Raw genomic sequence first — 14,127 nt, 5'->3', positions numbered from 1 at the left:
CATGAACACCCCAATTCCAAAGCGTTCTTTACTTGAAGGGAGACCTGTGTCTCTAGATTGACGCTGCATACGACTTACCCTATAGACATCAATCTCCACATCAAACATGTCAAGAGATGGCACATTGACATGTTCATCTCGTGAGTGCTGTGGAGAAAGGAAAGACTTCTCTGCCGTGCCCATTAATCCTGCTCGACCAATGCTATTAGAAGCGGAGCTAGCTCTGCAACAAGGAATGAATTATTGGTACACCTTAGATAAACTTTGTCCAAAATCATTTCTGACAATCTTCTAATAGGTATTGTGACTCTAAAGTTTCATGTGAAAAATATCTGCAATTTGCCCATATATGGGTGTAATATGACATCATCATATCTACTGTGTATAATGTGGAATCACAGTGTTTGTTGGACACACATATTCCTGGCCCTGTTCTGATTGGTCAGTTGTTAAGGTCAAAGTTTACCTGCCACTACGAGCCGATATTTGGGATCTTGCTGATGCTGCTGATCTCATAATGGTTGTCTTCTTAGGAGAGCTGGTCGGGGTAGGGGTCAAACGTCCATACAGAAACTCTTCAAATGTTTCACTGATGTCCTGCATCCACAGGAATGTGTAGTTACTGAACAGCTCTAACAGTTTCTATAATAAAAGTAATAATTATTATTATTCATTCTCTTTTTATTTTGGAAATATATCCATATACTTACAATTACCAGTTACAATAAGATGATTACAAAAAGGAAAGAAATTGCACTATAAAACTTTAAAATTACAAAAAATACAAAGCAAAAGTCAGCATGACAATGATGCATCTTGTTATAAAATAAGGGGTGGCATAAAAATGGTTAGGAGGGCTGCACCAAAACTTTGATGTCTAAAAAAAAACCCCTTCATGATTCACTGCTTTTATGCTGATTTAATATTACTTTTTGCAGGTGATCGGTGTCAGGTCGTAAAAAACAAAGTGTTTTCTAGCCAAATATCGTAGGTGGGCCTCATACATGAGGTTTTTAAAATTTACTTTTGCTCCCTCAATCTCTATGTGGCCCGTGGGCTACACATTGCCCACCTGTTGATTATAAAAATACTTTACTACATACCTTACACTCCTCACTGTTTTCTCTCACTAGCAAAGTTATTTGCTCTGAAAGCTGGAGTATTTCTTCATCTAATGCGATGAAATCATGATATCCTCCCTAATTTAATATAAATGAATCAATAAAAATTAAGTAGTGATTTTTATGACGATGAATGTTGCCGTGTTGATGGTATTCACAACAATGATAATGGGAATTACATAAATATACAAACATGGTCATTCAGTTGCTTTTGAGATGTTGATGTTGCTGGCTATGAAAATTAGTATTGAGATTCACTTACGTACTGAAAATTAATTTCTTTTTTTTTAAGTTGTTAGATGAGTGTCGCAATGTTTCAAAGGCATCTGAGCATTTTCAGAGTATGAATGTATGACATTGAAAATAATTACGCTATGCAACGTGCTGTATCATGCAAAAGACTGTGCAATAATATTTTAGAATGCAGTGAGCTCATTATTATTGTTTTTGAAAGGAATACTTTCCTTTGTGATATACTAATGGTATATTTATAGATGAAAAATGAGAGGGCCTGGTGGTGGATGTATTTAAAATGTATGATAAAATTAAATTGTACTATTTTAAAAAGTTTGTTTATGACATGACATCAAAAAATTTATCCTCAGGGTCTTTTACCTTCAGATAGTAAACGGATGATTAAAAGAATGAAATAATTTAATTATTTTAGAAAGTTAGTGTTAAATATGATATGATATCAAGAAACTGATCTAGACAATGCTAAATTACCTTCAAATAGTAATTCTTGAATCGCTAGAGTAAAACACAACAGGAGCACCATTTACTTTTTATAACTTAACTTGATTATTTTCAAATTAAAATCTCTGTTATTTCAGTTTTCTGAATGCTTTTAATTCTAGAAAATACACTAAACGAAGTATAAAAAGAATGTACATAGTACCTCAGATTCAGGACTTAGCATGGGTACTAAGGAGCCTCGACCCCTGTACATGTTCAACCACTGATCAACCTCTTCTTCAACGCAAGTAACAGCTGTGTTATGGTCCAATGGTGGTGTAAACGACACAGCATTTTCTATCAGCTCCAAACGGATGGTCAAAATCGGTACAGATATCTCCTGAAGGGATAAAGGGCAACAGAATGCAAAATTGATAAATGCATATTTTCCCCGCAACCCCCAATCACAATAAATTTTTCAAAATTATTCAACAAATGGAGAAAAAAAGAAAAATATATACACATTTAAATCTGAGAGTGCTATTTCCAGTCATCTAGGGGTGCCATTATTATAAATTTTCTTGTTTTGATCTCTAGACCCTCCATCTGTGAAAGTCCCTCGCTAGGCATCCTTTATTTAATTCAAATTCCTGGATCTGCCACTAGCAGTATTATTATTTTTAGGGGTGTTTTTAGTGCACACTGGCAGGTGAGTAGTCAATTTCATATCGTTTCATTTACTTGGTCTAAAGAACAACCAAAAAACATAATGACAGAGGGAGGGAATAAATCAAATGGGCGGACAGGTTTGTTAGAAAGAGAACTAAATTACTGTCTAGTGGCTGATACCAATAAGAACATTTATTATCATGCTAGGACTTATTAATAATAAATTACAAGCTATATTTTAATATTTATTTATATCTTCAATATATCTGCAGTTGATTTATGTGGGAAAAAAAAATTAAAAACATAAGGAAAACATAATAATATAGAAATATACAATACTAACCTCTGCCATATTACAATGTACCAAAGTATTGAGCATGTTGCGTAATGACTTCAACGTAGCTTCTTTGAGGCCATCCAACACCAATGCATCAATATGTTCAACATAATCTTCCCATGCTGGAGAGGCTTTGCTTATTTGCACAGCCTTAAATTAAATGAATAATGTTAAGTATGGAAAAGAACATTTGAATATTCATGCTGGAAACATTTTCAAGTTTAAAAGATTATGAGTTCCTACAATTTTTTGAGTGGTGTTTCATTAAGTAAACACTGGCAATTTGGTATATCTAAGTATTCATAAAATATACTTGACTTGGTTGTTGAATCTGTTGTACAGTAATTATTTAAAGTAACAAACATATTCTGAATAAACAGACAATGTAGTTTGGTTAAAAGTTCATAGAATTTGTTTATTAACATACCTGGAATGAGTCCATGAGAAGAGAATGGATGCGCTGTCCAGATGGCTTTACATTACGTTCAAATTCTTCATTTAGTTTTCTGAAAAAATAAAACATTATTAACAAATGTCCAAATAAAAATGACAGAGCATCTGTATTGGAGGATGGTAAGCTACACTGAAGCTGATGAAACTAAAAATCATATTGAAAAAGAAAATAAAATGAGGATAGTGAAAGAAATGAATTGAGTTTGAACTAACATTTGCCATTCTATGAGGTCATTCATTGAGTAGCTTGTATCATTGTCCCTTGATGTAAATACATCCAGTCCAGCTAATGACCAGCACTGTGTTATGTCCACTATCTCCTGGCAGTTGGTCTGTATAATGGCGAGTGTCCGGTGAAGGTCCAAACTGACCAATGACGATGCCAGTTCAATGAAGTCGGCACTCTCTGTCATATTCCATGTGTAATGGTTCAAACCTTGATCAAATAACTGAAATATGAAACAGAAATGAAGTCAACGAATCAAATACTAAATAACATGGTTTACGTAACAAATGTTTTCTATTATTGCTGCATTTCAGTGTAGATCAAGCCTTCACGCAAGTCAGGAAAAGCACTCATCTAACTGATCATCATAACTTCCCAAGTACAGTACTGAATTTAAAGAGATAGCTCCTGCCATTATGCATAAACAACCCTGCACACAATGAAACAAGTACACAGATACAAGCAGTTCTTTTTAGTTGCACATTTTATGTGTTTGTGAATATTACAAGTAAATCCAGTAGAAAAGATTTACTCCTTTATTGTATATTTTATAGTTAAGTATGTTTCATGATGTGTTGAAGATACATATATGGCCTTGTGGAAGAACACCACCTTGATGAATATGCTTCTGTTATAAAAGAAAAATTTTATTATTATTATCATTATTATTATTATTATTATTATTATTATATTACACTAACATGACTGGAACTGAATTAGCACAATGTGAGACAAAATTTGTTATTCTACTTTTTTCTGAAGAGCATCCTGATTTGCTTTTTGGGCACCACTTATTGTCCCAACCATGAACGAGTATTACAGCAAAGTGTTTTATCAAAGCAAATAAGCAAAGATAGGCATTGACAGTTTTCAGGTAAGGGAAAACCTGCTAAAGCCAACTTTGGCATCAACTATAATTACATTTTCAATCTAATTTCTAAAAATATAGTTTATGTCCGAAAATTATATACTGTAGAATCATGAACCAGATTCATCCTACATAATACTGTAAATCAAAACTTACATGATCAATCTTGTTTAACTTCCTTTCAAACAAGGGCTTCTCAAATTCAACGAGACATCTCATAACTGAGTTGTACTTGGCTACAATGGTCTCAAGTCTGGCACCCATCGTCCTCAATGAGTTACCATCTGTATGCCGTAGCATTGTGCGAACATTGTCCGGTAGTTTTATGTTAAACGGTTCTTGCGATAAATAATGAACTTCACGAAGAAGCAAGAGAAGGTCGGGATCCAAGTTGACGTGAACCAACTGTGGCCGCATTTCCACATCGTCACTGAATTCATCAGCGACCTTAAACACAAGAAAAAAAGGTGTCTTTATGCACTGACATAATGGGAATGTTGCCAGTCTATGATTTTAATTAATCAACATTTTGACAAACTATGTATACTTTGACAGATAAACGTGCTACATAATATTACTACTAGTAGTATAATTAATATAATCAATCCATATTTTTTATCAATATATTCACTATTAATATTATTATTATTCTTATATTGAGAATTTATTTGCTTGTGTTAATCTATTATCTTAAACATACCAACAATGGTTGCTTGACTCTATCATGTAGTTCAGCTTGTATGTTTACTTGCCAGTCAGTAATCGTTTTCTCCTCGTAATTTGTGAACTCTTTCATTGCTTCAGCAAATTGATCCCTAAGATGCCAGCCTGTGTCGCCCTCTAGCGAATGTGGACTGACCCTTTTTAGTTTCTCCATTGGCTCCTGTTGAATATAAATGTTCATTATATCATCATTATCACACATACCTCCAGTTATATAATAAAGCTATAAATTAAAGTATCGAAATAGCATTGCTGTACCCGCTGCTATTTAGGGATCGGATTCAACACTAGCCACCGAGCACAACCTCAGTAATCTAGCGGTTATGACACAAGAATCACTTGCGACATTTTTTTCGCAAGTATATGGGAACGTACTGAGTATTCAGTATGACACCATGTCAAGTAGGTAGGTAATTATATTTATTTATACCAATGTAATAGTCAAAGTAGCCACCTGTATTCTTCTTCGTAATGCTCTGATCCAGATGAGTCTGCTGACAACCGGAGGAAAATGGGAATGCTGAGGTGGTGACCTATTCCCTTTGATGAACATGTTCCGAACAGAGATCAATTCTGAGGTGAATGACATCACCAATTGGCTGTCTTTGTCTTTCAGGTGTTTCTGGACGAGCTCCCGGCTGCTGATTCCTTCAAAGACCTCCAGTAAACGCAGCTGAGATCCGATAGTTGGACATTGCTGGAAACTCTGCCTTAGCACAAATGCTAATTGCCTTTCAAGGTCCTGAAAACAATAATTGAAAAATTAATAACATTTATTAAATTATCCTACAATATTTAAAGAGAGAAGTCAACTGACTTAAATCTTATTGAACAAAATATTGGATTACAAAATCAAATATTAAAACTAATTCATGAACGTAAATAAATGTAGACCGTTTTTTACAGATGCTGAGAAGTTTGTAACACCATGAAGAAAATGATTTAAGACTGTTTTAAGCCTCCTCCAAGTAGGCTTTAAAATTTAAGACGATTAACTGGTTAGACCGCGGTATAACAATGGTCTATAATCATAGACCAGTAGTGACGCCAAAACTATAACTGGCTAAGCGTTAAGACCATCTAAAGCAATCCAACCCAGCAATTGTCTATAGCAATCTGCCCAAGGACCAACCAAAATAAATCACTGAAGAAATCACTGTATCAAAATTCAGGGACACAAGATGTTGCCAATGGATGTCTAAATACTGACAATAAAAAACAATGCTACAAAATGTATTAAAATTACGGTACAATATTAATAAATTACATTTGCATTACCTACAGGAAATTATTACCTTAACAATTGTTCTAAATGTAAAAAAAGCTTTTTCGAAGGCCTGTGTTGCCATCAAATCTAGAATATTCTCCACATTTCGGTTGAAAGAATCCATGCTCTCCGTAAACTGCCTGTGAATTTCCCTTACAAGAGCATCAAGACTCTTAGTGCCAGCACCGCCTACTTCAGCAGCCTTCTGCAACAGGTTGAAATGCCCTGTGGTTTGGACCAACTCTAGCAGATCGTTGCATCTAAGCAAAGATAAAGTGAACTAGAATTATTACACTGTTTATTGCATATGCCTTAGCCCCTTTGTCTCATTTTAATGCTTGAATAAATTAGCTTACTTTGTCTATCCATATTGTTTATGTTTAGCTTCACATTCACCTGAAGAAGTGCACTGTGCGCACGAAAGCTAGTATACTGTCAAATAAACTAGTCTTTAAAGTATTTTAATGTTTTTTGAGTTTTATTTTTTATTTTCTATTACATCAGACTAGTACGGCTCATCTATTTTTATAGAATTATTAGATTTATGTTTCCTAGTAAAAGAATAGTCTCCCTATTATTTAATATTCTTCACTAAACAATGAAATTTTACGAATAAGTACTAAGACCCAATTAAAGTTTGTTTTGCCCAAAAAAAACCAAAGAGTAATTGCAAAAATTTGAGGGCTTTTTTTGAAGGAGGAGGGGTCCAAGTTAGCTGTTGTACTGTATGATGTTTGAAAAGCAGTGGTGGATCCAGGAATTTGAAATAGAGGGGGCCCCGAGAGGGACTTTCACAGATGGAGGGTTAGAAAATTTATGATTATGGCACCTCTAGATGGCTGAAAACGGCACTCTTAGACTCAAAATTTCAGTAGAATTTTCTTCTTTTTGAAATTTTTTTTAAATCTTAAAAAATTTAGGGGAGGGGGCCCAGGCCGACTGGTCCCCCGCTTAAATTCGCCACTAAAAAGGTCATCATTTACCAGTAGGGAGCTTTCGATTGCACGACGACGGCAGGACGTAGAACATAATGATGTCACTAAAAATCATCTGCGCATGCGAGAACGTTAAGGTCACCGCATCGAGTAGATTCTGGAACGCAATATGGCCAAATCTACGTATGCAGAGAACGTAGGACGCCAGGTAGGATGGTCACGCATGAGTGATTCTGTTCTCGCATAAATTGAAAGCTATTATATATAATACCTAACCATTGAATTTTATCCCTGCTGTTACAGTTTAAGCAACCAGGATATATGGGGTGAGAGATGGTTGGCAATGAAACCTAAAATTAGGTACAAGCATATTATGAGAGTAGAAAGGAATTGCTTTCCTTGATAATGTACCTTTCCATAAAGCTATTCATGAGGTTGAAGCAAGGGGCATTACGCTGGGGCCAGGGTGAATCAATCCACTCATCCTCCTGGATAACGATCACACTCATGGCACTGGTGGTTCGGAGTAGATCGGCTGTCGGTGTACGTGTCTTGCGGCGACTTGCTGTCGAATACAGCTTTGTGTTGTACAACATGCCTTTCGGTGGGTTCATTGTCCTACAAGATAATAAAAGTATGCAAAATATATCTACATTTATGGATTACGAAGCATTCAAAATTCTACACACAAATACATATTTATACATATTATGAATGAATAAAGATACAGATAGGAAAATAAACCAACTCGCAGTTGAATTGCATACAGGTGCAGTCTGTAACTACTTTAGCAGCCATACAGAGAGGCACTAAGTATCGGCCAGCTATACGAGCCAGATGTGTACACGGGACCTCCCGTTTTAAGACAACATCCGAGAAGACTTGGTTCTAACCAACCCCTGGTCGACTAGAAGCTCAAACCAGCGCCTGTGTTAAGGCTATAGTTAGCAGCACTCCTACCTTACCAATCGACTCAAATAACTGAACTAGATATTAAAGTAAATGGAAAAATCAAGAATTAAAGACCGAATTACATAGAACATAAAATAATCAAGCATCATCATATCTATTTAAAAAGTAAGAATTAAATGATATCCTTACATTGCCTCGGTAGTCTCAGACACACGTTCCATGTTCACTTCATCTGCTCTGTCTTTCATATCAAGGTAGGTGCCCCTGAAGGCAGCGCTTACCCGTAAGGCATCCTTCAAACCAGCATATGACTAATAGAGACAAGAGTAAAACAAAACATTATTTAACTTTTCTGTCCACTATGGTGGATTTAACAACAGTACTGAACTTTGTTAACTAAATGATACAAGAACAGGGGTGGATTTAGAGGGGGTTGGGCTGGCCATGGCCCCCCCTCCCCCTTTTGGAAAGTAAAAAAAAAAAAAAAAAAAAAAAAAGAAAAAGAAAAATTTTATCACCCAAAAGGCCTCAGGGGTTATTTTCGGGCATCTTGAACACAGAAATTTCGCGGGGGCATGTCCTTGGACCCTCCAGAGTATTGCTTTCTCGATCGGCCACACTTTCGGCCCCCTTCCAGCTCCCCCCCTTTTGGACATCTTTGGATCCGCCCCTGAATTATATTAAATTTGTACATGCCGCATTGGGTCTAGCTTTTTTTATTTTTTCGAAGGGTGTTTCATTTCAGGAACAATGGCAATTAGTTGATTTATCCAAGGTTTAACAATAGTACTGAACTTCGTTAACTAACTGATAAAATTAGGTATTAAATTTGTATGTGGCGCACTGAGTCGAACTGTTCTATTTTTTTTTAAGGGGTGTTCCATTTCGGGAACAATGGCAATTAGTCAGTTAATTCAGGTAAGTCCCGTAAATGCTGAAATAAGCGCCGTTCTCATATAAAGGCTGCTCTCGAATAAGCACAGCACCAAACATGATTTTTTTCGTTAAGCACTCTGTGCCTGGTCTACCTTTAGCAAATTCTTATATATTTTCGAATCTATCAAATGTTGCATTGAAATAAAGCATATTTTGGATGGCCTATTTCGTTTTTCTGGCTAAACCCCTGTAGCAACTGCACCTAATTGCTTCCACAAAATTCTTTACAATCCGTTGGGAACTGCTCTACTTTACCTCAAGAGTGTTCTTTAGTATGTGATTCCCTACAAGATTCTCAGCACGTGCTACAACTTCATTGGAGACCAGTCTCAGTAAATTGTGGAAGTTACTTGGCACATGGTAATACCTAGCATGAAAAAAGTAATACATAACGGATGATTCTATTATTTTTTAGGTAACATCTGCTAATAGTATACATGGAACATAGCAGATCAGGAAGTAAGTATTCATGACAGGTGATAAAAGAAACACATAAAACTACATATTGTTGGCTACAATTCCACATGGGTCTTACCTTGAGTGAGACCAAACCAGCATCAATGTGTGTACCAGAGGAGGAAAAATAGTAAGCATCGTAGCAGGGGTAGATGCCAAGTGAAGCTGTTCAAACCAGTGCTTCAATGTCTTCAGGAATCTTAGATTTTCTTCTGTTTCTACCATTGCCTACAATGACATATAAATTGAGTACCAATAATAATATCATCATTAGGCTTGTTGTGGGGGTAAACTCACTATTGTCACATAAATGCTGAAGCGATCATGCTCCCATGATCAATGGGTAGTAGCTTATAGCAAGCTTACCGCCACTGATAAAGGTATGAGGCTACCAAACGTTTCCATAACTATTTTCAATTACTAAATTAATAAAGGTTTTAGGTTAAAATGAAAGCTTACCCTCTATATATATGGCGTAAATTGTTTAAAAATTGCTAAAATACAGTCCTGGCCAGGTGCATGTATTACAAAAAGGCAGTGGCATATCGAGTGGGTGTGATTGGGCCCTCAGTCAGCCCTCATGTTTGAAGCAAAAATATCACGCTCAAGTAGTTAAAAATCACACAATTAATCATTGACCCCCACTTAAACTTTGCACCCCCACCCCCCTCCCCACTTCAACTGACTCCTATTTCAAGACTGAGTATTGAGTATTTTGGCTTGCAGATATACTCAATTTTTTTCATGACACTGACAAAGGAAATTAAAATAAAAAATTTGGAATAATTATTTTTTTGGTCTGCAATAATCATGGAATTTACAACCAAAGCATCTATCTACATCAGGAGAAAGACTATATTAAAACACTATGAGAGAGCCTCTGTGTTACCTGTGAGATTTCTTTTCTGACGTTATGAAATGAGTGTGAGTAGGTACTATTAGCCTCGTCCAAGTTCAGTAGGATATCGCTGGCTACTGCCGAGTCCAGCTGAGTGTTGATGGATCGCAGTTTAATTTGACGTTGTTTCCACAGCGCCAGTTCATCCAGTGGACCTGGATGGGTCCCAAACTGAGCAGCTAACTCTTGCAGAGGTTCATGTTTCAAGACAATCTACAAAATAGGGAGGCATGCTAACATTATTATATAATATACAGTACTCAAAAATTCATGGTATCTAAAGACAGCTGATGAATTTCTAAATGAGATTAAAATCCTTTCAGTTTTTATGTAAAGTAAAATAATTTCTAACATTGTATATAACAATTATTAGGTTTCAATAAAAAATTTGAAAAAAATTATTCTAATTTCTTAAGATGTATAGTCCCCTGAAATCATAAAAAAATAATTTGGAACCATCATAAAAAATTATCTGTTGCGTGAGCGTCATGGGATTGCATTCTGCGTATCTGTCTTTAGAGACATTTTGTTAAATATATTTTAATTTCTCAATCAATCTATATCTTACACGTATCTGCTTAATCCAGCCAATCACTGAAGACTCTAAGACATGGATGACAGCGGCACGTCTGTTTGGAAGGCTAGCAGCATCGGCTAGCACCTCAATGGAAGGTAATGGAAGAGTTATTGTGCCCTGAGGAACAAAGTTTTAAGGAACAATTGGACACAATACTAAAAGAAAATGTCATATTTTTTGTATATGTTCCATTACATTCAATATAAATGTATCATTATAGTATACTCTATTGTTATTCTACTATATTGTTTTTTAGCACTTCATATAATATAATTCATTATTATCACTTAATTCAACACATGGGTTATTCATATCAATATCAGTTAACAAGTAAATGCTTGTAAAATATTCTAAAACATCCTGTTATTGGCAAGTGATTGCTGTTGGATGTGGTTTTTGAAATAAAGAATAAAGAATAAATAAAGTAATGCCATTTTTAAATTTACCTCTAAATGGCCTTCTGTGACTTCAGTCATTCCCATCATCCTATGCAAAATATCTAGCAGTTTGTCTGCGCTGACACCGCCGTAGGTTTGCACACCATCAGTACATAGCAATGGAAGATAAACCTATGGATAGATAATAAATTGTATTAGAGTTTCTATAATGTTTGTGGTATATTGATGGGTACACTAATGGGTACACTAGTTTTTCGTTTAAATTTTTATGTTACTTCACAATGAGAGAGTTAATTTAAAAGTTGATTTTTAAATATGTATTTTTTTTCCAGAGGAAAATACATCTTTAAGCTGGTATTTTAAGACATTGTTTTTTGTTTGGAAAGCTTGTTCTTATTCTGTTATCCCATTTTATTTGTTCGTATAGTAACGTTTTTAATACTTTAAACACAGATCTAGACTAGACTTTTTAAACTGTGTAATGATACAACACCTGTGCAATTTTGTAACATATCTTATTGTACTATCAGTGTCGTTTTTTTATTTTATTTTATATTACTTTTATGAATGCACCGTAAGTGAGTGCACTGCTGTTTCAAAAATGTTGTTTCAAATAAAGTTATTACATAAGAGGAACACTAATTACAGAATGTAACTGACCCGTTAGAAGTGTGCTTATAAAATTAAGCTTAAGTTTTTACCTCCCTAGCAAGCAGATCAAGTTGATTCAGTGCTATTGTATTGCAGTCAGTGTAAACAACATCCTCCCTTATGTTGTCCTTGGTGAGTTTCGAAGCCTGGTTTGTCTTGAGAAAGAACATGGCCTTGCCATGAAACTTCAGAGGGGGACTAATGGACACGGTAAGGGTTGTCTTTGGCTCTTTTGTATACACAAACAAGCGACGTATATCTTCATTATTGCAAAATTCCATAAATATTTGTCTAAAAAAATAAAAAGTAGATAATATTAATTCCCCCAAAAAATTACTCGCGCCCCCCAACCCAAAATCATGGTCAAGTAGTTAAAAAGCACCTAAAATCACCATATTTTGCGAATTAGCGCCCCTTAACTGATCATCAAGCCCCCTCACTTCACCTTCGCGCCCCCCCATCAGCTACCCCAATTCAAGACTTCTAGATACGCCACTGACTACGTCCAGTCCAGACTATCAAATTTTATAGGACAAAAACATTTGATATGCGTAAATATGGTCATGATGACATCACAACATGACCATATATAGGGACATCATGACTATATATGGGTATTCAAAGGTTTTTGTCAAAAAATTTGATAATCTGAACAAAGTTTAAGTAATGACAAGAGTTCTCAACAAACTGGTCAAAACAAAGTAAAGCTATTGACATGTATTTTTATCAGCTTTTGACATAAATGGTTAGAAATAATCATAATAAGTTTACCTATATTCATCACTATTGAAGAGTGTTTTCAGGTCATCGTTACGAGGCCGTAAACTTGATGTTATGTGGACTTCAAACCAGCGGAGCCTCTCATCTACTTCCATCTTCAAAAGCTTCCCAAATCTAGTTATCACACTTCAGGAGTTTATAGGTCTTATCTGAGGGTGTAGATGTTTATCAAATGCTTAGACTAGCACCGGAGCACCTTACCACACTTAGGCATAGATGGCTGGGTAAACACAAGAGAACAAATTTGCATCTAACACCTCCATACTCTGAAAGCTACATTATCTGAACAAATCTGAACAAAAAATATTTTAAACTACCTGCAAAAAAGGTAACTATATCTAAGGCTTAGTGCTACATACACTTTTTCCTTTTTTCATACCTTGCCTTGCGAACTTATTTTTTTTTAAATCGTGAGAGGAGGGCGGGTAAAAAATAAAATTTTATTTTTTTTATTTAGCAAATAATATTTGCCAAAAACATCCAGAGGAGAAAATAACATAGCCTATATGTCAAATTTTGAAAGTAATTTTAACTGTGGGAGAGTGCCCTAAATTGTGTTGTTACAATATGCGAGCAGAAATTATGGAGAACGATATCTTGTTATAACTTAGATCTTAGTGGTGGTGGATCCCTTTTTTAGTTGACTGGAATTGGATGGAATGAAACTGAAAAAATAAAATGCATTTATTAGTGCAACGAGGCCTAAGTAGGGGTCCACTTTTAAGTTCTTATTCCCCTTGACTTGTTTTACAGTCTGTCTACAAGCCGAATACCCACCTAGCCTCATCCTAGCTATAGCTAGGCCAGGCCCTATCTATTAATTATACTAACTAGGCCTAGTAGGCTAGCCTAGCCTCCCCCTCCTCCTGTCCTGTGGCCCTACCAGGCTAAGCCTAGGCTAGACCTTATCAATTAATTGAAAAACACTGCTTGAATATAAACACTATTCTCCACAATTCATCAATATAAAATAATAACTCAATCAAATATACAAACAATTACTGGCACAAATCAAATAACAACTGCAATATAAACCTTTCACTGCATTCCGCCATATTGTTTTTAGTTTCAGGGTTGTTGCTATCGAAATCTTGGGTTATTGTTTAAAAAAAAATAGCTTTCAAACATTCAAACAATTAACTCGAAAATGGGCATACGTTGGGCCATAGAAAGACAATCTTTGAGTCTTAGATATATAATTTGCATTTCCCACTATTATAATAAATGATTACACAAATTGCGCCT

At 35.4% G+C, this 14,127-nt stretch overlaps 1 protein-coding gene across 1 annotated transcript in view; it reads right to left on the bottom strand.

The window, feature by feature from the left end:
• The window catches only part of LOC117105900 (dynein heavy chain 9, axonemal-like), a 69,747-nt gene extending 55,734 nt beyond the window's left edge, over positions 1-14,013 (bottom strand). Inside the window, exons 1-21 of the mRNA XM_033247204.1 lie at positions 13,918-14,013; positions 12,874-13,031; positions 12,153-12,393; positions 11,500-11,622; positions 11,045-11,170; positions 10,468-10,689; positions 9,658-9,806; positions 9,378-9,489; positions 8,376-8,497; positions 7,686-7,892; positions 6,368-6,599; positions 5,527-5,814; positions 5,050-5,232; positions 4,506-4,796; positions 3,469-3,704; positions 3,230-3,308; positions 2,809-2,952; positions 2,020-2,196; positions 1,104-1,199; positions 467-642; positions 79-223 (exon numbers count right to left, since the gene is read on the bottom strand). Coding sequence (XP_033103095.1) covers positions 79-223; positions 467-642; positions 1,104-1,199; positions 2,020-2,196; positions 2,809-2,952; positions 3,230-3,308; positions 3,469-3,704; positions 4,506-4,796; positions 5,050-5,232; positions 5,527-5,814; positions 6,368-6,599; positions 7,686-7,892; positions 8,376-8,497; positions 9,378-9,489; positions 9,658-9,806; positions 10,468-10,689; positions 11,045-11,170; positions 11,500-11,622; positions 12,153-12,393; positions 12,874-12,977 — 3,453 coding nt within the window. The 5' untranslated portion in view covers positions 12,978-13,031; positions 13,918-14,013. The remainder of the gene's footprint in view (positions 1-78; positions 224-466; positions 643-1,103; positions 1,200-2,019; positions 2,197-2,808; positions 2,953-3,229; positions 3,309-3,468; positions 3,705-4,505; positions 4,797-5,049; positions 5,233-5,526; positions 5,815-6,367; positions 6,600-7,685; positions 7,893-8,375; positions 8,498-9,377; positions 9,490-9,657; positions 9,807-10,467; positions 10,690-11,044; positions 11,171-11,499; positions 11,623-12,152; positions 12,394-12,873; positions 13,032-13,917) is intronic.
• Positions 14,014-14,127: the final 114 nt, after the last annotated feature.

The sequence above is a fragment of the Anneissia japonica genome, unplaced genomic scaffold, assembly GCF_011630105.1.
Source record: "Anneissia japonica isolate Jap-2015-1 unplaced genomic scaffold, ASM1163010v1 scaffold287627_len141763_cov191, whole genome shotgun sequence".
NCBI classification, from domain to species: Eukaryota; Metazoa; Echinodermata; class Crinoidea; order Comatulida; family Comatulidae; genus Anneissia; species Anneissia japonica.
Note: the sequence above shows the minus strand (reverse complement) of the source record. Positions and strands in the feature narration are given on the sequence as shown.